Raw genomic sequence first — 27,162 nt, forward strand, 5'->3', positions numbered from 1 at the left:
CAGAGAAAGGGGCAAACAGAAAGAGTGAGAAAGAAAGGAAAGGCAATAATATGGGTTGTAAAGAAGAAGCATGGGTAAATAGAAGGGGGGAAGAAAGAAGCAGAGAAACAAGGAAGCTGGGAATGATGGAATGAAGGGTAAAATGGAGGAAGGGTGAATGAAAGAAGGAAGGATGGAATGAACTGTCAAAGGAAGGGTAAAAAGATGGACTTGGTAAAAACAAATAATTGTCAAAGGATAGATTGAAAGAAGGATGAAAGCAAGCACACAGGGAAATGTACAAGATGAACGTAAGAGTTAAAGAATGAGTGAAGGGATAAGTGAAAAGACTGATGGAAGGCTGAATGGATAATGGACTAAAGGCTGAAAGAAGGGGTGGGTGATAAGGTTCATGGAAAAGGACTATAATGGATGGATAGGTAGATGGATGGAAAGGTGAGGGAAAATCATCATATAAATCTTTATTCGGTTATAAATACAACCATTAAAGAGCATAAAATCATAAAAACACATATTTGTAAAAACAATACAAAGAAATAGGCATTCATTCATGTATCAGCTTAAAAAGTTAAAAGGAATAAGACAATGCATTAAATAGTCTTGTGTACCACATCAGGGTTAATCAGGCCTAGATTGTCATGAACCCAAAGCAGCATGTAGAAAGTATGAAACAGCAAAACGAAAGTGCTCATTCAGCAAGAGATGCAGATACATAAGCGCCGGATGAGCTTGCGAAAAGTTAAAAACTTTCAATAAAGTGTGGAGGAATGACTTCCTAGGTAAGCTAAAATATTTACACAACAGCACAAAATGTAGGGTATTCTGTGGAGACATATTGTTGCAGCCACAAGGTCTTAAAGTGCATGGGCGAGGCCAACCACTAGAGGTGGTTAGAAGATGATAAAATAAGTTAAACCTGAACTGTACCACCACAAATCTGTCCCTATCATTGGATAGGAGGGAAAGGCTCCATGCCCTGAACAGTTTTTAATAACAGATGCCCCGTACCAAGTGTTTCGCAAGCTCTCTGTGTTCACATTGAGATAAGGCACGTTGAAAGACCAAGTCCATCACCCTTTTATGCTTCAGGGAGCGCAGGGAGTGATGATTGTAGAATATGTCCATTTACCCATGCTGGTAAAAGCAGCCTTCATATAGGCAATCCAAGGGATTTTATGCATATGATCAAGGGATAGACAATCAGACAAACTCAGTCTGTTTAGCTGTGATCCCTCCCATGTCCATATCTTGACACATCTCACACAGCAAGGTCCTGAGAGCAACAAGGTTGATAATGTATCTAACGCTAAGCTCCTCATGAAAGGAGAAGGCCGGGGTAACTTTGTGGAAACCGCAGAATAAGTCTTAAAAATGTATTTTCTGCAAGTTGAATATAATTGGCTGTTTTTAACCACAAACGTCAGTGCCATATAACACCTTAGAAATGCACTTGGACTGAAAAAGCTTGACTAGAGTGTCCGGTGACCATTAGCCTAACCTCAGTGCAAAGCTAATTGCCGCCCAGTCGTCTTGACCACGTCACAAATCTTACGCTCAACTAGGGGATTCTAACTCAAGTTAGCATCAAATAACACCCCAAGGTAAGAGAAAGCCGAGACCTTATCCAGGGTATGACTACCCACCTTGAAGGTTTTGGAACTTGTGGACAGAGGGCCAACTATCAAAGCGTATGATTTTGTGAAGTTGACTGCCGAGTCTAACCTGTCCATAAAGGTGACAAACATATCCAACAAGGACAGCAGACCCACAGCCGTGCAAGCCATAAGCACTGCATCGTTGGTGCACAGCAAGACCAGCAATGACCTTGTTCCTACCCTGAGGCAGTCAGTCTGCTCTGAAAGGAGGGTTTGTTCCAATCCAATAATATAGAGGGTAAACAAAAAAGGCACACGTATACAACCCTGGCGCACTTCCTTTGTGGTGCCAAAGTGCTCAGTGAGCTCCGCTACCGTGAATACCTCACTGCAGCATTTAAACCCAGAGTAAAAAATGGCCCCCAGACCTCATGATATCCCATAATAGATCAGAAGGTATACCATCGGGGCCTGAAGCCTTGTTATGCTCAAAGCCTAAATGCCCTGTGAAACTTCCTCAGAGTAACGACAACGTTAGCTCTCCCCGACAGTAAGCCAGCCTGATCCTCTACTCCATCAGAGAGCCCAAGGGTGTACATGCCCTTAAAATGATCCACCCACTGCAGCCCTGAAATGTGGTAACAAAAAGCGGGCCCTGACAACTCAGCAAAACAAGGCTTGTTTATCACCTGCCAAAAGAGGGCACTATCTCTTGTTTCACTAGCTAGAGCTCGGTCCTCCCATGAGGTGAGGGAATAGATGGGTGGGTGGATGGATACAAGAGGATAGCTGAAATGATGGAGGGGAAGTGTGGCTGGATAGATTAATGGTTGGAAGGATGAACGGAACGTTTTGGTGAGCAATTGGCTTACTTGTTTCGCTCTCTCAGTTCAGCGAATGGTTTAAAGAGGTCTCATTTTAATTTTCGAGACACTCCCTTTCAAACAACTGCCAACATAGTAAAACATGCAAAGCTGTCATTCTCACAAAAATTATGCATGTAATGCATGGACAAAAAAATCACACAATTTCACCCAACCCTAACTTTCAGCAGAAGCATGTTAATAACTGGTTCTTGTCAGAATCTTTTATTCTCCGCTATAATTTGTGAATGAAAACATCCATTCACGCCAACTATTACACAAAGAGTGGTGCTACCCTTTTTATCAATAAGTGGACCTTTCAGCCCAAATTAAATTACACGGGTCAACGGAAAGAAATAGGTAAACACAAGAATCGAGCACTGTCTTAGTAAGGTTCCAAAAAGGACAAAAATACTTATCTGTAACTGCTGTTCTACGTCATATCTTTCATAGATTCACTTGAACAATTCCTTGTCATCCATCTGGGAACCCGCAGAAAACAATGCCGACACAGCAATATACATTGACACTCAATAACACTGAACTCTACATAAATCATTTACATCTTATTCACATCATTATGATTGATCTGCTAATGAGGTTCCAGCACCTTCAGCCCTTGTCAGATTTTTCTAGCCCTATCGTTGTTGCCTTATTTGATGGCCAAAAAGCCACAAATAGTGGACCTGTTGGACGGAAGTCCTTTGTGCTTACGAAGATAGAATTTGAAGCAACGTTTTGTTACCACAGGATTGCAACCCTGTTTCTGCTTGTGTACTAGGATTTGAAACATGTTGGAAGCGAAATATTCTGAATTAAATGCAACGTTGTTGGCACTTTAGGAATTCGTTTTGGGTTTGTGGTCAATGCTATTTTGTCTCTGGAAAAATGCAGAAACGTTTCTTTGCATGAAACAGCCTGCAGACCACTCAGTTTCCTAACCAATGTAATGGCCAGCAAAAAAGCTGTTTTCCATGTGAGGTCTTGATGAGCCAGGCTGGCGACTCAAGGGTCTGAAGTTCTCTTCTCTTTCTCCTTGAAAGTAGTCGGGCATCTGGCTTGAATCAAATTGGAGCCTGCACGGTCATGTTCCTTTCTCAAATAATGAATGTTGGTGTTCTGACGCTGGGACCACAAAAATTGTTTTGCATTGCTCGCCCTTTATACTCTGGTTAACCAAAAAACAGGAGAAAGCAAGTACAGGAATTTTCTTGTACAACTGAACGTTTCCCCTTCTGATGTTGGACGAGCCCATCTGCTTGCAAACCTGAGATTCTTCTAGTTTTGATCAGCTGCAAACATTTTCCATTGACGACCCGCTTTTCAAAAACGAAAAACAGTTGCTTGTCATCTACCTCCCACTAAGTATTGCCTGCATAGGCGGTCAGCCACATCATTGTGCACTACCAGGATCTGCTGTACTGACCACATGACATTGTGGTTAATTGCCCATAACCAAAATGTTTTTTGCTTCCTTTGACAACAGCAGAGGTCTTGCTCTCCCTGGTTTGCGGAAATAATACGTAGTCGTAGTAACGTCCTTTCCAACCATAACATCTGTATTTTGTACAAGAGTAAAAAATGCTTTGAGGGTCAACCTGACAGCCTTGAGTTCCAGAATACTGATGTGGCACTGTGACTGGTTTTTGGACCATGCTAACACACATATCCACAATGTGCACTCCTCATCTGGATAGGGATGCATTTGTAGTTACAAATGTTTGTGGATTGGTTGGAATTAATGGTTGGTCTTTGAAGACATTCCATCTCTTTGCCCACCACTAAAAGGATTGTTTCATTTGAGTGGTAGTTTGTATTGCAGCGCCTAATCTCTGTGGATTTGTTGCCAAAGTATGTTCAGTTGCTCCATGACTATTGTCATTTTCAAATCAAACACAAGGAGATGATGGACGGAGTGCTGCAACTTTTCAGACACTCACCCCCTTTCACAGATCTGGGTTGAATCCATCATCGTTCTTTAGCTCTCTTTGCCACCCCAGTTCAGATCCAACATTGTGCAAATCAGTTGTGACCCTGTGCCTCATGGGAACAGTCCAGCCTGAACTGCCAAGCCAGGTCTGTCCTGGACTGGAAACAAGCATCCTGAAACCGGTTTTGGGGGGACACCTCTCATCAGCCAGGCTAGCTTGAATCCAGAGGCAAAGTGAGTAAGGGATCCACATCTGGCATACCCTGCCAACGACGCAAACACAAGGTGATGTAATTTTTAGACAATACTGAGGCATAAGCAGGACACACAAATACATAGTCCCCAGTTTTACCTTGATCACTCTGTCATGTTCTTTTCTTAATATTAGAAAAGATGCTTGGCAAATTTATTTGTTCATACATTCAAGGATGGAAACATCATTCCTTCTTTTGTGTGACTCCTAATACCCAGGAAAATCAAATTGCTTCTTGGGGTAAGGATGGATGGTTTTATATTAATAACTAAATCTAAGCTTGATAATGTTGACAATGTCTTTTAAATCATCTCCTGGGCATCCCAAAGTGGTTTTGCCCTTATGAACCAGTCATCGAATTATGGCAAGGAGCCAATCTTAGGCAGATGGTAATGTTCTGATCTTATAATCGTGACCTCCCATCTTGAAGCAAAGAAATGCAAATGCTACTTACCAGTATGCATCTGTTCTTGGCATGTAGGGCTGCTGACATTCATATCTGTGCATAGATTGCCGCCTAGTGTTGGGTCCGGATGATTGCACATTGTTGTCCTGGAAGAGTCTTCGAAGTATCACGAGATAGGTGGCTCCTCCCCTGGACTACAGTGCGCATGGGCATCGCCTCCATCCCCAGATTGTTTTTAGCCATTGGTAGAGATGGAGTGAAGTATGTGAGTGATGACCATGCTAAGAGCATATAAATATATCAATACTGCAGCTGCTACAGGCGCCGGGGAGGAGGGTGGGCGATATGAATGTCAGCAGCCCTACATGCCAAGAACAGATGCATACTGGTAAGTAGCATTTGCAGTTCGAGGCATGTGGGCTGCTGAATTCATATCTGTGCATAGAATATATAGCAGTCCCTCCATTAGCGGCGGCCGCCCGTGCCAGCTGCAGCAGTCTGAAAAAGTGTTTTGAGAACAGCCTGACCAACAGCTGCCTGCTGTTTGGAGTGCACGTCTACACAGTAATGTTTAGTGAAAGTATGTGTGGTAGACCATGTGGCTGCTCTACAAATATCTTCTAAGGGAATGTTACCTAGGAAAGCCATAGAGGCCCCCAACTTCCTGGTGGAGTGGGCTCTCGGTGGGATAGTGAGAGTGCGTTTAGCTTTAGAGTAACAGATTTGAATGCATTTCACGATCCACCTAACGATCCCAGCTTTGGAGATAGCGTTTCCCTTGTGGTGTGTGGCAAAAGCAACGAAAAGCTGCTTAGTTTTGCGAAAATCTTTTGTCCTGTCCACGTAGTACATCAAGGCTCTTTTAACGTCAAGGGTGTGGAGCATCTGCTCCGCCAGCGTCTCTGGGTTTTGGAAAAACACCGGCAACTCAATTGTCTGGTTCATATGGAATTGAGATACAACCTTGGGTAAGAATTTAGGGTTAGTGCGGAGCACAACCCTGTTAGCATGTACTTGGAAGAAAGGTTCTTGGATGGTGAGCGCCTGCAACTCGCTAACCCTCCGTAGCGATGTAATTGCTACTAAGAAAGCAACCTTCCAAGTCAGAAACTGAAGCTCACAAGAGTGCAGTGGCTCGAAGGGAGGACCCATCAGTCTTGTAAGAACCACATTGAGGTTCCATTCTGGAGCTGGTGGGGTCCTTGGCGGAATGACTCTTTTGAGTCCTTCCAGAAAAGCCTTGATAGCGGGAACCCTAAAAAGTGACAGGTGTTGCCTATTCTGGAGGTATGCTGCCATAGCAGACAGGTGAATGCGGATGGAAGAGTACGCCAAATTGCATTGATACAGGTGGAACAGGTAACAAATGATGTTTTGGATGGAAGCATCTAGCGGGTCAATATCGTGGTTAACACAGTAAATGACAAACCTCTTCCATTTAGCCGCATAACAAGCTCTAGTAGTGGGCTTTCTTGCCTCCCGAATGATGTTCATGCAATCGGGAGGAAGATTGAGGTAGCCAAACTCTAGGACTTCAGGAGCCAGATCGCCAGGTTGAGCTGTTGCGGATCTGGGTGCTGAATGTCGCCATGGCTCTGCGTCAGAAGGCTGGGAGTGAGATGAAGCCTTTGATGCGGTACCACGGAGAGTTCCAGAAACGTGGTGTACCACGGTTGGCGAGCCCACGTTGGAGCAACCAGGATGAGAGTCATCGAGTGCTGCCTGAGCTTGCGTGCCACCAGCGGTATCAGAGGTGCTGGGGGAAAAGCGTACGCAAATCTGCCTGACCAGTTCATCCACATCGCATTGCCCTGTGATTGCGGGTGTGGGAACCTGGCGGCGAAGCTTTGGCATTTTGCGTTCTCCTTTGTGGCGAACAGGTCTATCTCTGGATGACCCCACCTTTGGAAGTACGGTTGGAGTACTGATGGATGTATCTCCCACTCGTGCATTTGATGGCTGTGCCTGCTGAGCAGGTCCGCCATCTGGTTGTCCTTGCCCGGGAGATGCTCTGCCATGAGGAAGATGTTCCTCTGAATGGCCCACTTCCACATGCTCTGAGCCAGATGAGACAGCTGCGGAGAGTGTGTGCCTCCCTGCTTCTGAATGTAGTACATGGCTGTCATGTTGTCCGTCCGGATCAACACAACTTTGTTGCACAGATGTACTTTGAACGCCTTTAAGGCCATGAAGATTGCCATCAGTTCCAACACATTGATGTGCATCTTCCTTTGCTGTAGTGTCCATAGTCCCTGCACTGTGTAGTGGAGTACATGCGCTCCCCATCCCTGGAGAGAAGCGTCCGTCGTCAGGATAATCTGTGGCACAGGCTCTTGGAATGGTCGGCCCTTGCAAAGGTTTTGTGGATTCCACCAATGCAGAGAGTTGTATGCCCGACCGCTCGCCAACACTAGGTCTGTCAGTTGCCCATGAGCCTGAGTCCACTGACGTGCTAGGCACTCCTGAAGCGGACGCATATGTAGTCTCGCGTGCGGGACGATGGAGATGCAGGAGGCCATCATGCCTATCAACTGCATGAACACCTTCGCTGGAAGCGAGTGCTGAGGTCTGAATCGTTGGATCAGCGTTTGGATACTGGCGATTCTCACTGAATTTGGCTGCACAGTGGCTGCCAGAGTGTTTATTGTCGCGCCCAGATACTGTCGTACATGGGCGGGCTGGAGATGGGATTTCGGGTAGTTCAGAGAGAATCCCAGATCGTGCAGGAGATGAATGGTGCGGGACACGTGGTCGGCGCACTGCTGCTCTGTTTTTGCCTAAATGAGCCAGTCGTCCAGGTAAGGGTAGACGTGGACGTTCTGGCGTCGTAGATGCGCCGCCACAGTCGCCAGGCACTTCGTAAAGACCCTTGGCGCTGTGGTGACCCCGAACGGCAGAACCCTGAACTGGTAGTGCTGGTCTTGAATTGTGAATCTGAGATACTTCCTGTGGGAAGGATGCAAGGGGATATGGAAGTATGCATCTTTTAGATCCAACGTAGCCAGGAAGTCCCCCTGTTGAAGCAGAGGGAGTACCTGCTGCAATGTGAGCATATGGAAATGCTCCGAGAGAATGTACCAGTTGAGGGGCCTGAGGTCCAGGATGGGCCGTAGGGATCCGTCCTTCTTGGGGATTAGAAAGTACAGAGAGTAAACCCCTGTTCCCCTTTCCTCTAGTGGGACGAGCTCTATTGCTCCTTTTTGCAGCATGACCTGAACTTCCTGCTGCAACAAGTGCAAGTGTTCGCCGGACATAGGACGGCTTCTTGGAGGTATGTTTGGTGGAGTGGACGTAAGTTCCAGACAGTAACCGTACTGGACAAGAGATTTGACCCACCTGTCCGTGGTGATGGATCTCCACACGGGCAGGAACTGCTGGAGTCTCCCCCCGACCGGTGTTGTGTGGTCGGGGGGCAGTGACAAGACGTCACTGCTTGTTGGCGGCGGTGGACCTGGAGCTGTTGTTTCCACGTCCCCTGCCCTTGACATTGTTGCCTCTGTAGCCACCTCTACCCTTGTTGGTGTATGAGGATTGGGTATTGCTCTTGTAGTACTGGGTGGATTGCGATGCCTGACCCCTTGAGGTGCCTCTGGTATTGGAGCGGCGAAAGGAACCACCCCGAAACTGCTGAGACTGGAGGGCCCCCATAGACTTATCTGTGTCTGTATCTTTTTTCATTTTTTCGAGCGTCGCATCAACCTCGGGTCCAAACAAATGGTCAGGATTAACCGTCTGGTTCAGGATGGTTGTTTGTATATCAGGTTTAAACCCTGAGATCCTAAGCCATGCATGTCTTCTGAGCAACACACTGGTGTTGATTGCCCTGGAGGCTATATCAGCCACATCTAGCGCACATTTGATGGAAGCGTTTGTAATGAGCTTTCCCTCTTGAATTAACATTTCCCCTGCCTCCTTGTATTGGTCAGGCAAGTGCTGGAGCAGTGCTTCTAGGGTGTCGTAATGAGCCCTATCGTAGCGTGCAAGTAGGGCCTGCGTGTTTGAGGTGCGCCAAATGTTAGCTGCTTGTGCAGCAATCCGTTTCCCTGAGGCCTCAAATATTTTCGACTCTTTGTCTGGGGGAGGAGCGTCACCAGTTGTCTGTGAGTTCGCCCTCTTGCGAGCGTTGGATACCACCAAAGAGTCCAGTGGCAAGTGTCCCTTGATATATGTTGGATCCGAGGGCGCTGCCTTATATTTTTTATCAATGCGTGGATTGATGACACGTGCCCGAGTGGGCTCCTTGAAGACCTCCTGCGCGTGCTTGAGCACTCCTTTGAGCATTGGCAGAGTCTTGATTGACTTTTCAGCCACCGAGAAAGTGTCAAATAAAAAGTCCACATCCACAGGATCGGAGTGCAGCTCGACATCATGGTTAGCTGCAGCCCTCTCGATCAAAGCGTTGAAGGCTGCAGAGTCCTCCGTCGGCGAAGTTTTCGCCGCAAAGAGCTGCGGTTCTTGACCCGACTGCGGGTCCTCGGGGTCGCCTCCGGCAGTCCAAGGTTCATGTTCCTCCTCCGGATCCGAGTACGCTGGATAGTTGTACTCGACCTCCTCCTCGTCACCATCACCCGCGGTAGAAGGAGTTGGTGAACGCGGCAGGTCTTTCGGAGACGCCGGCTCAATAGGCGCTGAAGTACCCGCAGAGTCCTTCTTGTTCTTGAGAGGAATGCGAAAATGTTCCAACACCGGCTCCGTGGTGATTTTCCTTTTGAGGAGGGACAGTTTCCCGGTATTGGCGTCGATGATGACCTCACGACGCTCTTCCTCCGCAAGTGGCTGGAGCCGAGGCATAGACACCACTGGAGACGCTTTGGGCGTCAACACCTCCTTCGAGGGCATGCCTGCCCCATGCTTCGAAGCGAAAGCCTTCGGCGGCAGGGTGAAGCGGATAGGCGTTTGCGCCTTTGACGGCTTCAGTGCGGGCTTCGACACCCCCTCTTCCGGTTCGGGAAGCACAGCGACCTTCCAAATCCGTTGCAGGGACTCCTCGACCTTCTTCGATAGGGCTGGAGAGGGATTGACCGGCTCGGGCGATTTCCCCGTCTTGGGAGTGGTGTCGGCGAGAGGCCCCGTCTTCGGAGCCGACACTGCACCGTCCTTGGCCCCGACGGCCAGAGCTGGCGAAGCCAGAGCCTTGGGATCGCCTTGACGCTTCTTCGAAGGCTTCTTCGGGTCACCGACCGCGACCATCTTCGGCGCCGACGCAGCCGCGTCGGTCGACTTCGCCTTCGGCATCGACCCCGAGGCCCTCGGGTCGGCCATCTTGGCGTGACTCTCCATGTCGGCCATTTTGGATTTCTTAGACTTTGACGCCTCCAGAGCCTTCTGTACAGCTTTCACTTTCGGTTTCGAAACCGGAGTTGCAGATCCCGAAGGCTTCACTTTCGTTTTTGGAAACGTGAGTGGCATTTCCAAAATGTCCGTGGCCGGGCCCGGAGGCGGGGCTGCTGGACTAAGAACGAGGTCTTGGGTAAGGCCCGAAGGCGATCCCTCGACCTGGGCCGCAGGAAGGGGGTCGACCCCTGAGTCAGTCCGGGGATGCTCTTCCTCCGAGCTATCCCCCACGGTGGCAATGGCCCCATCGTCGTCCCCTACCTCGTCGCCGGCTTCCTCAAACTCCTCGTCACCTGCGTCGTAGGCATCCCCCTCGGACGCAGGGCTAGAGTCCGAAACCTGTTGGACATTGTCATCTCCAACGTCTTCTTCGAAGATGTCGTCCGGCGGGGGCGCAGACATCTGGGCCTGGAGTCTCGCAGCGCGACGAATCTTGAGGGTCTTTTTACACCGGAACCTGGAGCAGGCCATACACCTGGCCTCGTCATGGTCCGGCGACAGACAAGTATTGCACACTGGGTGCACGTCGAGGTGCGACTATTTCGAGTTGCACACCGGGCACCGTTTAAACGGAGTCCGTTCCATGTCCGGAGCGTCGTGTAGGCCCGTCCGCGCCGACAGCACGCGGAAGGGCAGCAAGTGTTCGGAGCTGAAGAAACAGTAAGACCCGAACGAAAACGATACCGGCGCCAAGCCTAAAGACCTTTTGGTCTCGAGTTAAGAGAGTTAACAACTATCGGTTCCGACAGAGGGAACCGACACACATCCGAACCCAATGGCGGAAAAAAACAATCTGGGGATGGAGGCGATGCCCATGCGCACTGTAGTCCAGGGGAGGAGCCACCTATCTCGTGATACTTCGAAGACTCTTCCAGGACAACAATGTGCAATCATCCGGACCCAGCACTAGGCGGCGATCTATGCACAGATATGAATTCAGCAGCCCACATGCCTCGAACCATTCTGTGCTTCACAGGAATTGTGAAATGGAAATACACATACCCAAGATCTAAAGATATAAGAAATTCTCAGCTTTCGATAAAGGGCAAACTCTTTTGGAGTGTGACCGTGCAGAATCTTTGCTTTTTGATGTACTTGTTAAGATTTCTTAGATGTATCAATAGTAGCCATTCTCCTGATTTTTTTCAATCTTAGCAAGAATGCAGAGTAAAATCCTAAAGCCTTCACTGATGCAGCATCTCTTCCACAGCTCCCTTCTTCATTAGTTCGGTCACTTCCGGACGTAGCTCCTTTAAGTGTATTTGTTTCTCTTTTAATGGAGGAAGAGATGGAAGGTCCTCCAGAAAGTGAAAGATATGTCCATATAACACCCCATCTGTCTGATATTACCTTCAGCCAAATTTCTAGATCATAACTCATCCTCCTCCCACTGGTTGAGAGAAAGGGGTGGAGGCTTCACTGGGGAAGTCAGGCTTTATTTCTCTTTCTTTCATACTTGGACAACTGGTTTCCTCTTTAGCACATCCCTGATTTTTTTGTTTGCCTAAACTGCTGCTTTGTGGTCTTGACTGTCGTCCATAGTTGTTTTGTTGCTTGTATGAATGAAAAAAGGTACTTTGTTGAAAGGACCTTTCACTTTGATGTCTGTAAATGCCTGAAGGACTCCAAATGATCTAGCTGTTTCAGTGCCCATTTTGAAGCACAGTAGAAGCTAATCTGACTGTATCCAAAAGACGCACTGCCCATCAAATGACATATCCATAATCTTAGATTGGACCAGGCCTGACTGTTGTGCTCTTCAACCATCCATATTGCATCATGACAGTTGCATTGCCTATCTGTTGAAATGCACTTGAGGAGGTGCCCATAGCTGCATCAATTAATGCCCCTGAAGGGTGCTCACCATGCTTCAAAGTTGCCTTATCCTTTGATTTTTCTTCAACCAGCATTATTTCCAGGAGGGAAGCCATGCCACTCCATAGCTGTTTGCTGAATCTTCCCACCACTGCAGATGCAGTACCAATTTTCACATCATCTGCTGCCAAAACATTAACAAGCTTGCCCATCAACCATCAAATGCCATTTTCTTCCTTCTTTGTGCATTAGTGCGCTTCAAGGGGTTGATAGATTTCAAGATTTTTGTTGTGTTGCTGCAGAGCCAACACTTTCTTTTAACCTATGATTTCACTTTGTACTTCTTTTCAATTTGAGAAAGATTAACTGTAGCCAGATGTACTATCAAATGTTATTCCTCCCACGGATGATCCACAAAAAAGAACACAATCTTTCCACAGTTAATCTTGGAAGGCTTTTGGCCATTGGTTGGAGCTTTGATCAATTATAATAATTTGAAAAGGATGTAAAGAGTCTGTCTGAAGTTCAATGTTGTTGAATGCAAATGTGGACTGATGTCAACATTATATAATGGGGGTCACCCATTACCCTGGAAAATAATTCAAGCATTCGTAAATGTGAATCTATGAAAGATCCAATGCTGAAGAACAGAGCCCCTCCAATCCTGCCAAAAGTTCATAGCCTGGTACTTTTGACTGTGATGCCTAAACATCTCCAGGCAGAAGTAATGGATATTACCTGTAATTGTAGTACAGTTTCTTCATCAATTCTGACCAATACAATATTCCTGCGGATCCAGCAGGATCCTGCAAAAACATATAATCAACAACTGGACAACAAAGTAGGTAGTGCCATTTTAAGATCAATAGTGTTCTAATTACAAATTGAATTAGGTGGTAAAACGCAAATATTTTGCAACCATTTTTCCGTCGCAAAACAATTGTACTTTCCACTGTGAGCCACTATTGGGAAGGGGCACCCTTAAAAAGCTCCTTCCTATTACCGAATGGCCAACCCATTTTGCGATTTGGTAATAGGTTACCGAATCGCAAAATAGTGTTTGTACATAGGAAAATGCTTTTTTTTGGTCGCAAATGGCCTGATTCTGCGATTCGGCCCGCTTGCGACCTAAAAAAATCAATGCACATGTGGCCCTCTGTCCTTATTGGTATGTACATACCTATAGGTTTTCTCAAATCTTGGGATTATCGAATATATATAATTTGGGCAAAAAATGTTCAGTAGTCAGTAGAAACTTCTATAATCTCTGTCAGATTTCCACAGTAGCTGGTCAACGTCTATGCAACCTTAATGCGGTCTGGTGGAGGAGGAGTGTGGCTCAATGGTTAGAGCGGCAGACCCTGATGCAGAGGTCTGGCCCGGGACCAGGGATCAATTCCCGACGCAGCAGGGTCTTGGGCTCATTTGTCTGCTGACTCGATAATTCTCGCCTCGGCGCCTTCTCTAATCATGGGGTCCCACGCTGCAACTCTGGACAATAGCTTGCTTAATCTCCACAACGGCCCCTACAACACTGGGATGCCTGGCTTCACCTTGGGGATGCCCAGGAGGGGCATCTCACAGGGAGAGCCAGGAAGGGTTCCACAGCGTTATACAGCGCCGGGACGCCCCAGTGATGGGCAGCTGTGCCCTTTACAAGTATTCTACATTTACATTTACATTGGTGGAGTCATCTCAAAGCCTTCACTGGAATCTTTTCATTAACACTGAATTTATAAATACCTCTAGCTATAAGAGAAATAGGCGGAAAGCAGAGAATAATTTCCCTGACCAGGAAATCAAGAGTTTACTCCCCAGAGTCTTCTGTTCTGGGAATCTCAAAGAGAAGCACAGGCATTTCAACACAGTCCGCCTTACTAAGCAAGTCAGTTTCTGAAGAACCCCACGATTCAAAGACATTCTTAAAATCTTTGTGAGCAGAACTGACTTCCGGTTTATATCCCTGATCATTCTACGTACTTAGAGTGACTGCATGCATATCAGGGACAATCTGCGTGTGTGTGCATGCATGTGATTGCGTGTTTGTATAAATATATATGTGTAGATAGATAGACTTTGCCTGATAATGACCTAGTAACAAGGACCCGTGGATCCTCGCACTTTTTTTTAACCCCCACAAGGGTTATCCAGCCCTGTGTGCACAGATCAGAACCCATACTTACCTCTGTGTCCTGATCCTGGGAAAGGATCACCTCCATGATAATCCTCTAGAAGTATCAACATCTAAGGTAATCTAGAGTTTTATGTATGATGACACTTCTGTCCTTCCAGTCCAATGCAACTTGCAACACTACCTCAGTGAACTCAAGTGGAGTCATGGATTCAGGGTTAGAATTGAGCAGGAAGCCCTAATAACTAGCAGCGACAGCACTGTTCTCACAGTCAGAGTCTAACCATCCAGGAAAAGATGCCTCTCTGAAGCAGGGATGAAAATCTCACCTTTGAAACAGGATATCTCTGGAATAGAAACGGAATGGAAAGATGTGGCCGGTTCAAGACATTGTGGGTTACGTCAGGGCTGCTAGGCCTAAAAGAGCAGCATCCTATTCCATGTGCAGCCTTTGTCAGTATGCTTTTTTATTTTAAAAAATGTAATATATTTGTCTACTTATTTTCAAATGGTAAAACATCTACTGATTTTTAAAAATATTTTTAGGAATAGAAATTCCGCGGAACCCAACTGAATATCCGAATGGTCTTGATGAAGATGATTTGACAGAAAAGAGAAACTGTCAAATTGTGACGGCCAAAATCAAGTATTTTAAGCAAACGTTTGTAAGACTCATGTGAAATTCCCCAAATTGCGTAAAATTTGGTTTGCCTGTATTATTAGCAAAGTTTTCACGTGAGGGCATACCTTGGGTTAAAAAAAAAAGTCATACAAGTACTGGCAGGAGACTGGTTCACACAGAAAATGTCTCTCGCCAAGACATTTTCTCCCCAAACCAATCTTTTGGACAAGAAATTGTGTAATGCAAAAATGAGCAATTTTTGAGTAACTCGAAATCACAATTCCACAAGCATGATTGAAATATCACCCAGGACTAGTGTCAGTGGTCCACCAACATAGGGCTCTTTCTTGGGGTCATCAGATAAAAATATGCCCAACCATTTCAGAGGAATATTTACAGCTTTTAAACGTAGGAAGCAGCCTATGAACGGATAACATTTTCCACTGGTAAGTTTACAATGTTTACTGAAAATAGCAGAACTTTTACTATAACCTATTCCTCACTGGGGAATATTGACTGTTTGTGCATATAGGCCCCTTTAGGTCTGTACTCCTTCTCATGTGCCCTGAGCAACCAGGCCTAGATTCTAAAAGCTGACAGGCAACGCAGCACAGCACCCAAAGATGCTGCGCTGCGTTGCAGGACAGGGAGGGATCAGGAGAGTGCCATATTCACACAGAAATGGCTCTCTCCTCCCTTGTCCCTAGCGCCAGTGCTAATTTCACCTATCCAGTGCCACGCACACAGCTTAGCGCCAGAGAGCTAGGGTGTCTGTGTAGAGTCTAGCATAGATTTTGTACAGGATGGCCATCCTTTCTGTACAAAATACTATGCTTAGACAAGTATAAAATATGTTCCTACTTTGTATGTATGCTGCACAGTGCAACACGCATGCAAAGTCGGAAAAGCACAGAGAAATAAAAAATTTCTCTTTTTAACGCCTGCTTGCAGCTGCGTTAATTTTTGGTGCTAAACCCTTTCTACTGATGTTTGAGAATAGAGTTTAGCATGAAAAACTCATGGATGGTGGCACGGGTACGCCCATGTACCACCTATGTAACACCCATGTAACACCCCTTTGATGCAAAGTAATGTAAAGAAGCGTTTTACTCTGCTTTGTGTTACTTTTACATACAAACCAACACTATTAACAATTAGCGTTGGTTTGTAAATCCCAAAACAGGTTTTAAGTCGGGTTTTAATTGAAAAAATAACATTAACCCAACACTAAACCTTTGAGAATCTGGCCCTTAGACATTTATGAAAAAAGTAAAAACATTTAAACTTTGGTTTCAGGCCCACACCAGGGTTAGTCACTTGTGGACGAGCAGGTTAATGCTGTGTGTAGTGACTTGAAGGATTCACCACCAGCTCTCCAGCCAGGTGCCTAGTTATGATTAGTGCAGGAGATGCAGTGGCACTGGGTTCAGTGCATCCCATTCAAGTCTGTCGTACACTACACTACGAAGTGCAGCGGGAATTTGTTTTGTGGTTGTACTGGGGCACATGGCACCCTTGCTACGCCACTGACTCCAGGATGTTACACAAACATGGTGGCACTCTGGCAGAGAGTGTCATTGGTCAGGCCTTCCACCGACAATAAACTCCCCTCTCATCCTAGAGGATGTCCCACCAGAGTACACTTGAGGCACGCTGGTAAGATAATGGTCTTAGACATAGGTACTGCTGATCTGTGGAGGTTTAGGACTCCATTTGATGCTGATGTTTCTAAATCCATGACTTTCGGCAAGAAATAAATTCAAGCAGTACCAAAAGCAACATCCACCTCTAAAGATGGTCATACCTACCTTGTACAACGGTGTTGTTAATGGGCGGGGGGAATGCGTTTGGGATATCTACGGCTGTGTGGTCCGGTTTCTTGGCAGGTTTTGCAGGATTGTTCTGAGTGTTAGGGTTCGTAACAATAAGGCTGTTATCTGGATTTTTGGGGGGTCCAGAGTTATTGGGATTGCCAGGATTGTTGGGGGTGCCACGGGGGTTGATAGCATTGTGAGAGTTGGGTGGGTTGAAGGTGCCGGGGAGGTTGTGAGAAGTTCGTGCTGGGGAGCAGTTCATATGATTTCCAATTTTCGCTGGGCTCTGTGAATTGGCCGTGTTGATGGAGTTGTGCAGGTTGGTGGACTCGTTGGTGGCAAGCTTGTTGTTCTTCATGTTATCAATGTCCTCAGCCAACTGGTTGTCCGGCCTCCCCATATTCTGCTGGATCGGTCGAGTCGTGGAAAGATTCGGACCAGACACACAATCAGGTCCTTGTGGCTCCCTAGAGGTCCAGAATAAAGAGACGAAAATTAGTTTAGAAAAGATCCTTTTTGTGCTGACCCTTTACTTAGACTTCCCAACATCTCGATCCAAAACCCTTAAATATCTAAGCCAGTTTAAATGCTCCTACACTATTGGATCTATCACATTCTTGAATCCTTCCCTGTTTTTGAACTGGCAGACCCATAATCATATTGTCATAGTTGTGTAATTAAATTACATTAAAAACCATCTTGCAACACTAACACTTAAACACTTCAGTAGCATAATCAACTCATTAGAAATGACACAAACTTTGACCAATGAGACCAGAGTGCACTGATCTCCACTCACCCGAGAGCAACCATACTTCAGATTTCCAGAGCATATCATATGGAAAGGAGTCCATCTCAGAACTAAGGTCAGGGATCTTTCTATGCATATTTTCCCCTCAAAATTCCCGGGATTCCAAATCTTTGGCAATTCCTATACCCATGTCTCGGGAGAGAAACTAGAGGGAAATAGGAAAATACATATTCCTCTTTAGAGAATGGTTGACTCACAAAGGAAAGCCTTATTCAAACCTTGTGGCTCGTGTTGCAAGAAAAGGCTGTTAGTTGCTGACCCACACGCTGACTGAATATAATGCCTTTACGTGAATCTGTAGTATCCTGTCCTTGTTCATGTTATGCCATTTTCACCTTCTGCTCAGCCAGTGTGTTTGTGCTGTGTGTTGCATGGAATGTTGGAGTAATGATGCACTTCGGAATGTTGGGAGCCTGATAGAATATCCCCAGGCGTCAGACTGGATCCGGAAAGTTTTGCTTACCAGTACCCCTGAGCGCCAGTAGGTGGCGTCCTGCGGCTCCGCGTCCATTACTGGTGTTGTAAGCACCGAGATGACGTCAAGGAGACTACTTAGGCGCCACCCATGCACGCTGACGTCAGTTCTGTACACGACTTTCCGCGCCAGGAACGCAGAGCCATACAAGCTACTGACCATTGGTGCCTAAAACTAGGGCCCTGAAAGGGATGACCTTAACCCTAGTAACCAGTTCGCAGAACGGGGAGGATGGATGGGACGGTAAGGAATCTATCACTAACTAATGTCACTTACGGATATATCAATACAAAAGCAGTCAGTACTCTCCCAAGTGGCCTTCCCAACCTAGGAGGGACGCATCTGACAACACTGTGTTCTCCGGGTGGGGAAGGGAGAGGGATCTGCCATGGACCCAATCATGATTCATGAGCCACCACTGCAATTGTTGAGCAATGCCCACTGGAATCTGGACATGATCGGACAAGTTGCCCTGATGCTGCGCCCACTGAAACTTCAGGTCCCACTGCAGAGCCTGCATATGCCATCTGGCATGTGTCACTAGCAGGATGCAGTAGGCCATCAGGCCCAGAAGCCGGAGGGTCAACCCGACTGTAACCCAGGACAGAGGCCGAAAGATCAGAATCATAGCCTGAATATCCCGGACATGCTGTTCGGGAGGATAAACCCGAAACAGCGTCGAATCCAGAACCGCTCCGATGAAGGGGAGCTTCTGAGAGGGACTCGGTGCGACTTCGGCAAGTTGATGGGAAACCCCAGCAGATGCAGGAGGTTGGCCATATTCTGAAGGTGGCTGACAACTGTTTGGGGAGAGCCCGCCTTCAACAACCAGTCATCGAGGTAGGGGAAGACTGACACCCCTGACCTGCGCAGGTGAGCTGCGACCACCGCCATCACATTCGTGAACTCCCAAGCACTGGTAAGGCTGAAGGGGAGCACGGCAAACTGAAAATGCTCCTGGCCTACCGTGAACCGCAGGTAATGCCGGTGGGCCAGCAGGACCGGGATGTGAAAATAAGCATCCTGCAAGTCAAACGCTACCATCCAGTCTCCAGGGTCGAAGGCAGCCAGGACCTGAGCCAGAATCAGCATTTTGAATTTCTCCTTCCAGAGGAAGCGATTGACGTCCCCGAGGTCCAAGATGGGGCACAGGCCCCCCTTCTCCTTCTCGGGGACCAGAAAGTAGTGGGAATAACAACCACTCCCTACTTCCTGCCCAGGAGCGCACTCGATGGCCCCCTTGGCCAAGAGGGCTGTGACTTCCTGTTGGAGGAGAACCAAATGATCCCCCGACATGCTGTGGCACCGAGGTGGCATGGCTGGAAGGGAGGACTGAAAGGCAAGAGAGTAACCCTTGCGAATTACCTGCAGCACCCACTTGTCCGATGTGATATCGCGCCCGTGAGGGAGGTGGTGGCGGATCCTGCCACCCACCGGCGTGGGGTGCTCCATGAAGGAAGGACTAGAAAGGTTTGGAGGTAGGAGCAGCGGGGATGGAGGTGGACCGATCCGCACGCTGATTCCCAGACTCGCCCCTGCGGAAGCCGCAGCCACGGCCGCGCTGAGGCTGGTTCTGCTCAGGCTTGTTGAAGGAACGTGCCTGGGTGCCTCTGCCCTGGCCACGAAAGGAATGAAAACCAGGAGTGGCCAGGTTCTTTGCAGAAAAACCCAAGGACTTGGCCGTGGCCCGTGAATCCTTAAAGCGCTCCAGTGCATTGTCGGTCTTATCACCAAATGGGTGGGTGCCATCAAAGGGCATGTCCATGAGCGAGCCCTGGACATTGGGTGAGAATCCAGTCGAATGCAACTAGGCATGGCGTCGCAGGGCCACAGTTGTAGAAATCTCCCTGCCCAACGAGTCGGCTGTGTCCAAACCACACCGAATGGCGAACTTAGCCGCATCCTTACCTTCAGCAATTGCCTGCGAAACGACAGCCTGGACCTCCTCAGGACACTGAGGCAACACCTGAGCAACGGTATCCCATACTGCGTGGGAGTAGCAGCCCAATAAGCAGGCGATTTTCACCGACCGCAGCCCCAAGCTGGCTGAAGAGAACAACCGCTTACCAAACTGTTCCAGTTTCTCAGAGTCCTTATCCGGCAGCCCCATGGGAAAGTCACTCTGCGACGTCAAGCCCTGGATGACCAGACTCTCAGGTGTGGGATTAGTGGTCAGAAAGGCAGGGTCGCCGCGTGCTGGGCAGTGACGTCTGGTGACATTCTTATCCACAGGGGCCCTGTGGCCGGACGTGACCAGGTGCCCAAAAGGACCTCGGTAAGGGCGTCATTGAAGGGAAGCAACAGGTCCAAAAAAGTAGATGCCATTTGGAGCACCTCGGTGAGGAGGTTAGTTTTGAGGGTCACTGTGGGGAGGTCGAGGTTAAGGGCCTCAGCAACCTGACGGAGCACCATCGTGTAGGAAGCACCTTCCTCCATCGTAGGTGGGGGGAGGTAAACCCCGGGTCAGAAGAGACATCGAGGACACCTGCATCCTACAGGTCGTCCACCCAATCATGTTCGGAGTCACACTGCCGGGCAAGAGGGACCTCGGACCCCCCCCAGTCCTTCTCCCCCTCCGGTGCAGGAGGGGCCGGTCGCGGCGGCAGAACCGGAACTGGAGAAGGGACAAACAGCATTGGAAACGGCGCCGTGAACTGTGCCGACCGAGGCCGGACTGTTGCCGCCTCCCAATGCGGGTCCCAGGAAGGAACAAAATGGTCCTGGAACCGGGGCAAGGGTGAAATGAACGGCACCTACTGCGGCGCCAAAGGCGGCAGCGCTGGACCTTGGGGCGCCAGGACTGGAGCCAACGGTGCAGGATCCTGTGGCGCCGAAGCAGGATCCGTCGGCGGTGCCGACGGGCCAACACGATCTAGACACCGGACCGCGGGGCCCAAAGGTGAGTCGGAGGGAGCCCGAGGCCTAAAAAGGCGGTCCATGGCAGCAAGAAACTCTTGCACCTGTTCGGGAGTCGCCGACGGACCCGGGTAGGGCGGGTAGACCGTGGGACTCCCAGGCTCTAGAGGAGCTGCAGGGGCAGAACCCCTGTCTCCCTTGTCCGCATCCGAGGACTGACGGGGGGGACGTCAGAGAGCGAACACGCTTCTTCGGCTTCTTTTTATGTCGCTTACCGGAATCCGAGGGCGAAGACTTGGAGCCCGAGGAGCGGCGACTGCGGCCCCGCAAGCGGTCCCAGGAATGGTCCCTGGACACGAAGTGGCGCTGGGACGAGTGCCGGACCTCCAGTAGCTTCCGGCACCGCTCCCTCAAGGCCTTTTGGGCCATGACTCGACAGTCCCGGCAGGCCAGGGAGTCGTGATCAGTCTCCAGGCAGTAGAGGCAAACATTGTGGGGGTCCGCCACTGACATATTACGTCGGCAGACTCTGCAGGACTTAAATCCAGGCATCCCTATGTGCACCAGGAGAAACAAGGGGTGAGACAAAAGTCTCAAAAAGCAGTAAAACAGTGACTTGGATACGTGCTCTATCCGGATCTGCGCTTGCTGGTGCAAAAAAAGAAAGAACTGACGTCAGCGCGCATGGGTGGCGCCTAAGTAGTCTCCGTGACGTCATCTTGGCGCTTACGATGCCACTGACGCATAGGAGTACTGCTAAGCAAAACTTTCTGGATCCAGTCTGACACCTGGGGATATTCTAAGGTAAGGAATCTATCACTAACTAGTGTCTCTTTCAGATCTAACTGCTGACAATGGGCTGAGCAGCAGGCGGGCTGCTCCTGGTGGGGCTGCTCTTCAGAACCTGTAACCTACTACAATAAAACACCTTGAACTACATCCTACCTGCGTGGACCTCCTTACTACATTATTTTGGCGATGAGCTGGTGACTACTTATGTGATACAAGAGGATATCAGGGACCTGGCAAACAAAAGAGGACCTGAAGATGAAACAAACTACTGAACAGACTGTCACAGGCAACAACAAAAAAAAAGAGGAGGTATCCACAGGAAAGTAAAACTGCGAAGAAGATGCAAAGGTGTTTTTCAAAGAACAACAAAGACGTCCACATGAAAGAAAGAAATTCCTCATAGAAAAGTAAAGAAGACAACAAGATACATGTAAAGATGAAGCACTACGCCTCTCAGCCCCACCAGTGTCATCACCCTCTGACAGCCCTAGCCCAGGCGTGCTGCGCTCATCTGGTTTACTTTCTTTGATTCTGTCATCTAAACATCCAACATACTGCTGGCCAACAAGAATGGGAAGAACTTCCTCTTCCCACAATCTTCAACAGCAACGGACACAGCGCAAAGGAATCCAGTCTACAATAGAGTGTTTCCATCTGGCTACAACCTGCCACCATAGTGCTTCGGTGTGCAGGTGACACGTTGCTCCTTTGAGCCAAAATGTGTTTTTGAGGTCAGTGAGCTTTTCTGCTGTATAAACTTCTGCCAATAAAGGTACAACAGCCCATCCAGGCTAGGGAACATTCTTTTGTGAAATGTTTGGCCTCCAACTGCCTCTGACGGTGTACGAAGTTGTCCAGCTAAGACATTTTACTAGATGGACAAGCATCTGTGTTTCCTCTACATAAGTTCTTGCTCAACATGTTGGCAACAAGCTGTCTCCTGACAAGCCAACAAAGTTTGTGGAGTTTATAGCATACCTTCGTTTGTGTTTGCATTTACTGGATCGGGACATTTCTGGTGAGTCAGAATTTGTCCATGTTTGTTTTCCTCATTTTGGACAATGTGTCATTTGGGCCGTTAAACCGCTGCTGTGCGGTTTCATATGAATGACACTTAAAGGTTTCAGCATACAATAACATACCTTTGTCCTCACATCGCGCAAAGCCTTTCTGTCATCAACTACATTGCTGGGCAGTTTCTACAGCTGATGAAGAACGCTTGACAACGTTAACCCGCCGTGAACCACCCGGCTCAGCGTCTAGCTGCATGCCTATATATTCGTATAGGTGTCCAATGCTACGGCGGAATAGATCCAACGTCTCTTTGTGTTGGTTTATGGATTTCAAATGGAATTTCTTCCATTTCAAGTTGTGTGGTATGTTTAAAAAAAATGTATCTTCTTCGGCACATTGAAGATAATCTTGGAAGAAACTGGTTGGATCGTTGTTCCTGTACTATTACTGTCCCTCAGCATAGTTTTATGCTCTGTGCTCTTCCCATTTCTCGACTTTCTGAATTAGGTAACTTTAATATGATGCCGTGCTAACACCTGAGTAGTGTCTGGGTTGAGCTCCGCTTTACAATTGCGGTTCTTCTAGGTAGGTGGGACACTCCAGCATGTTTTACCACAGTTGCTCAAAGTTACTGTTGTTCTTCCTCGAGGCTTTCATGGAAGTGCTTGTTGGGAGAAGCTTTAACGTTTAACATCCACCAAGAGATTCTTGTAATTCTTAGTAGGAACAACAGGTCTGGAGCTGGTGGGTAGCAGGGACATTGTGCTTCACTTTTCCCGTTTATGCAGAAAAGGAGCACTGCTGTTTTTGGAACAGTGAACAGTCAACTTTATTTGTATTCCATATACACTATTTTGTCTTGTTCAAATTTTAGTATTCCCTTTCACATTTAATGCCATATCCTTTTCTCTTGGGATTGTATGGTGAGTTTCGTTGGCTCATCTAAGCATGGGCGAATTTTGCGAATCTGGCGTTCGCGAATTTACGTATTTGCGAACTCGCAATCCGCAAAATCCACGAATTCTGGCGAATTTGCGGATTTTTTTGTTTTTATAGTGTTCGCAAGGGTTTCTGCCAGTTCGCGAGGATTTTGTACCAGTTTGCAATTGCGAACTTACTTGTCGGCACGCAACGGTCGCGACTATGTTGTTTCTACGTCTGGTTCATCATCACAGGTTCGCACCCTCTGTTTCAACACTGCCACCCTCTGTTTCACCCATGCCACCCTCTGGTACATCATTGCCACCCTCTGGTTCATCATCATCACTGTAGATTTTGGGAGGAAAAAGCAAGCACACCTGCCCTGCTTCAACTGACATGAATTAATTTAGGGTTGATTTATTAATGTGTCACTGTTTTAAAATTCCAGTCTGGCTGTGAGGGTCAGAGCAGGGTCATACAATTGTTGCAACTAGCAACTGAACTCTGGAGGGGGCCCAGTCAGGAAGCACTACAGGGAATGGTTACTAATGATGAATTTGAACTTTTACACCTGCTGAGTGCTTTCAGTTTAGCAAAACTCGTTTTTCTGCAGAACAGCAAATGTAATGCCCCAAACAAACTTACTTGTGAAAGTTGATTTCTAATCCAAAAGTGATCAAAAGAAAGTCAAAAGGCCTCAAATCCAAAAAAGGGCAGGCAAATGTCAACCTGAGGAGTTATTCTGATAAAAATTATCATTTTCAGAAGGTCTATGCTGCTTGCTAGTGGATTTCTTGTGCAGAATTGCAAATTTTGTAATTTCGCAAGTAATTGCGAACTTACGCCGCACGCCGCAAAATTGTATGACCAAGAAAAAAAAATCCGCTGCGTGCGAATTTGCGGATTTTCGGTAAATTCGCGAGTGTTCGCGGGTCGCGAATTTACCGAAAATCCGCAAAATCCGCGAGCGGAACGGATTTTCCGCCCATGCTTAGGCTCATCATTTTACGTTTATAGACTCTGGGTACACACCTTTAGGGGTTTATTGTTCATTTTACATGTGTACAATTTACACTTTATTCTTCCTTACAGATGGATGGCAATGAGTACTAGCCCCATTTGCTCAAAATACACTTGCCTACATGGGCTACATACGTTTCCACCCTCACACACGGTATCGTTCCATGGGTGTTAGTCCCATTTACATTAGCTAACATTCCTTACGTCTCGGGATAGGTCATGGGATTTACGGGCTCATGCATCAACGATAATTGCATTCGCAAACGGTGCGAATCGAAACTTTCGGCCGTTTGCGAATGCAATTATCATAATTGGAATGCATCATGTATTTCGCAATTTTAGGAATCGCAATCATGTTGCGATTTCTAAAATTGTGATTACATTTAAGAAATCGCAATTAAAGATTTCTTAAATGCAATGCATGATCATTTTTAAATTGCAAATTATCAATTTGGAAGCGGTAAATTAGCATGAGGTTGGACCTCATGCTAATTTACCGAAAACCTTCAAACCTGCACAAAAATGCATTTTTGAAAGTTGCATTTTACACACACACACACATGTCCTTGGGACATGTGTGGGTGTAAGTTGCACTTAAGTTTAATTTCAGGGGTGCAGGGAGGGGTTCTTTGGACCCCTCCCTGCACCCTTGAAATTGCATTTTCAATTTGCGATTCGCAAATTGAAAATCGCAAATTGTAAAAGCCTTCCCATTGATTCCTATGGGCCTCTTGGCCCATAGGAATCAATGGGAAGGGTTTTCCTTAATTGCGATTCGCAAATTGTGAATCGCAATTAAGGAAAATTACCGAATCGCAAAAAAAATTGCGATTTGTTCATGCATTGTCGTTTGCGATTTCTAAATTGCGATTCCTTAATTTTCGCAATTTAGGAATCGCAAACGGAACCGTTGATGCATGCGGCCGTTAGTTCCATCTTCTCGTACATTGTTACCCTCACACAGGGTGTGTCTGTTTGGGGTCTGTCCCATTCACATTAGCTTACGCCCTTAAGTCAGGGGTAGGTTATGGGTTTTTGTCCCATCTTCTCCAACATTTTTACCCTCACACACGGTGTGTTTTATGTGTTATAGTCCCATTACTACAATTCACAGTTTGTTACCTCTTCATGGGGGTTGTCCTAACACCGACTATCAGTTTATGGCTCACTCCCATTTGCTGGTATTTTCTCACAATGTTATTCTTATTATGTTACATGTCGATTTGGAAATGCAACGTTATTCCTATATTATTGTATTGACAATTTGAAAATGGGGACGATGAGTTATACTCTTTGTATTTGCTTCTCACCTTCTATGTTTTCCCTCTTGTCCAGTTCTCCTTGTGATGTCACATATTCTTTTCATCCTTGGTATCTGGACTACATTGGTTGTTAGTCTTCCTCGTCCCCAGCCTTTCCTTCATTGTACCTTCATCTGTGTGTAAGGCTGCTGTTTAGGTCGTGTCGTGCCTTGTCCTTCCTTCATTGCTTGCCTGCCTGGCCAGTGGGTGTGTTTGGGGGTAGTCTTTGGTGCGTCAATGTATTTCTGCTAACTTGTTGTGTCTTTCGCCTTTTTACCTTTTTCTTCTCTTTTGTATTTCGTTGTTGGAGAGTATGGGTCATTTCCATTTGTGTATACTTACCCATTGCTTCCACTTCGTTTTCGTCCACCTATCTCTTTGCTCATTCCTATCTGTCCTCGTCTTCATTTCTTCTTCTGTTGTTTCTGTGTTTCTCTCTGTTATTCACTTATTGGGTTCTTATTGTTATTTCACATTCAGGTATTGGACTATTGCTTCTGTTGTATAAGAAAGGGGGATATGAAGTATCAATCAATCAGTCAATCACTTTGAAGTCTGTCTGACTTCAAAGTGTTGTCAACATCGGAGTTGACAACACATAGGGGAGGTTTTGTCAAGAGCATTTTGTTGACAAGACCATGGTTGATGAAAGAACCTATGTCAATGGCAATACCACTGATGAGCACACTAGTGATGGCACCACTATCGCCGACAGCACCATTGATGACATTACTGTTAAAGACACAAAGGGGAAAGTCTGTCACTCGAGTCAGTTGGCCATGTAGGATATGTAGTTTAACAAGATACCTCTGCATATGCTCTTTGACATTCTAGATTCAGGAGGCGAATCCCAGAACAAATACCCATTGGACGCGGCCACTAGTCCTATTCACCTGAACATCAATAGACAAAAAGACGATCACAACCACCAGGATCAGGTAGAGGAAAGAGAAGGAGGGTGCTAGGAGGAGTCACATTGTTATTTCAGGCACTCCATCTGTTATTGGCACTATGGGCCTGATTTAGATTTTGGTGGATCAGTTACTCCGTCACAAACATGACGACTATCCTGACCACCTTATTACAAGTGCCATAAGGTATATTGTACTTGTAGTAAGGCACACAGGATATCAATCACATTTGTTACAGAGTAACCCGTCGACCAAACCCTAATTTAGGCACTCACATGAATAATATGAATGATCTTAC

General features: G+C 47.1%; 1 protein-coding gene across 14 annotated transcripts in view; it reads right to left on the bottom strand.

Annotated features, from left to right (window-relative positions):
* Positions 1-27,162, bottom strand: part of CACNA1A (calcium voltage-gated channel subunit alpha1 A) — a 1,308,076-nt gene that overhangs the window by 631,360 nt on the left and 649,554 nt on the right. For all 14 annotated transcript variants that reach the window (XM_086961990.1, XM_086962030.1, XM_086962039.1 and 11 more), the window contains one exon: positions 16,758-17,230. In XM_086961990.1, the coding sequence (XP_086818116.1) occupies positions 16,758-17,230 (473 nt within the window). The remainder of the gene's footprint in view (positions 1-16,757; positions 17,231-27,162) is intronic.

This window comes from Lissotriton vulgaris, chromosome 1_1 (genome assembly GCF_964263255.1).
Source record: "Lissotriton vulgaris chromosome 1_1, aLisVul1.2, whole genome shotgun sequence".
NCBI lineage: Eukaryota > Metazoa > Chordata > Amphibia > Caudata > Salamandridae > Lissotriton > Lissotriton vulgaris.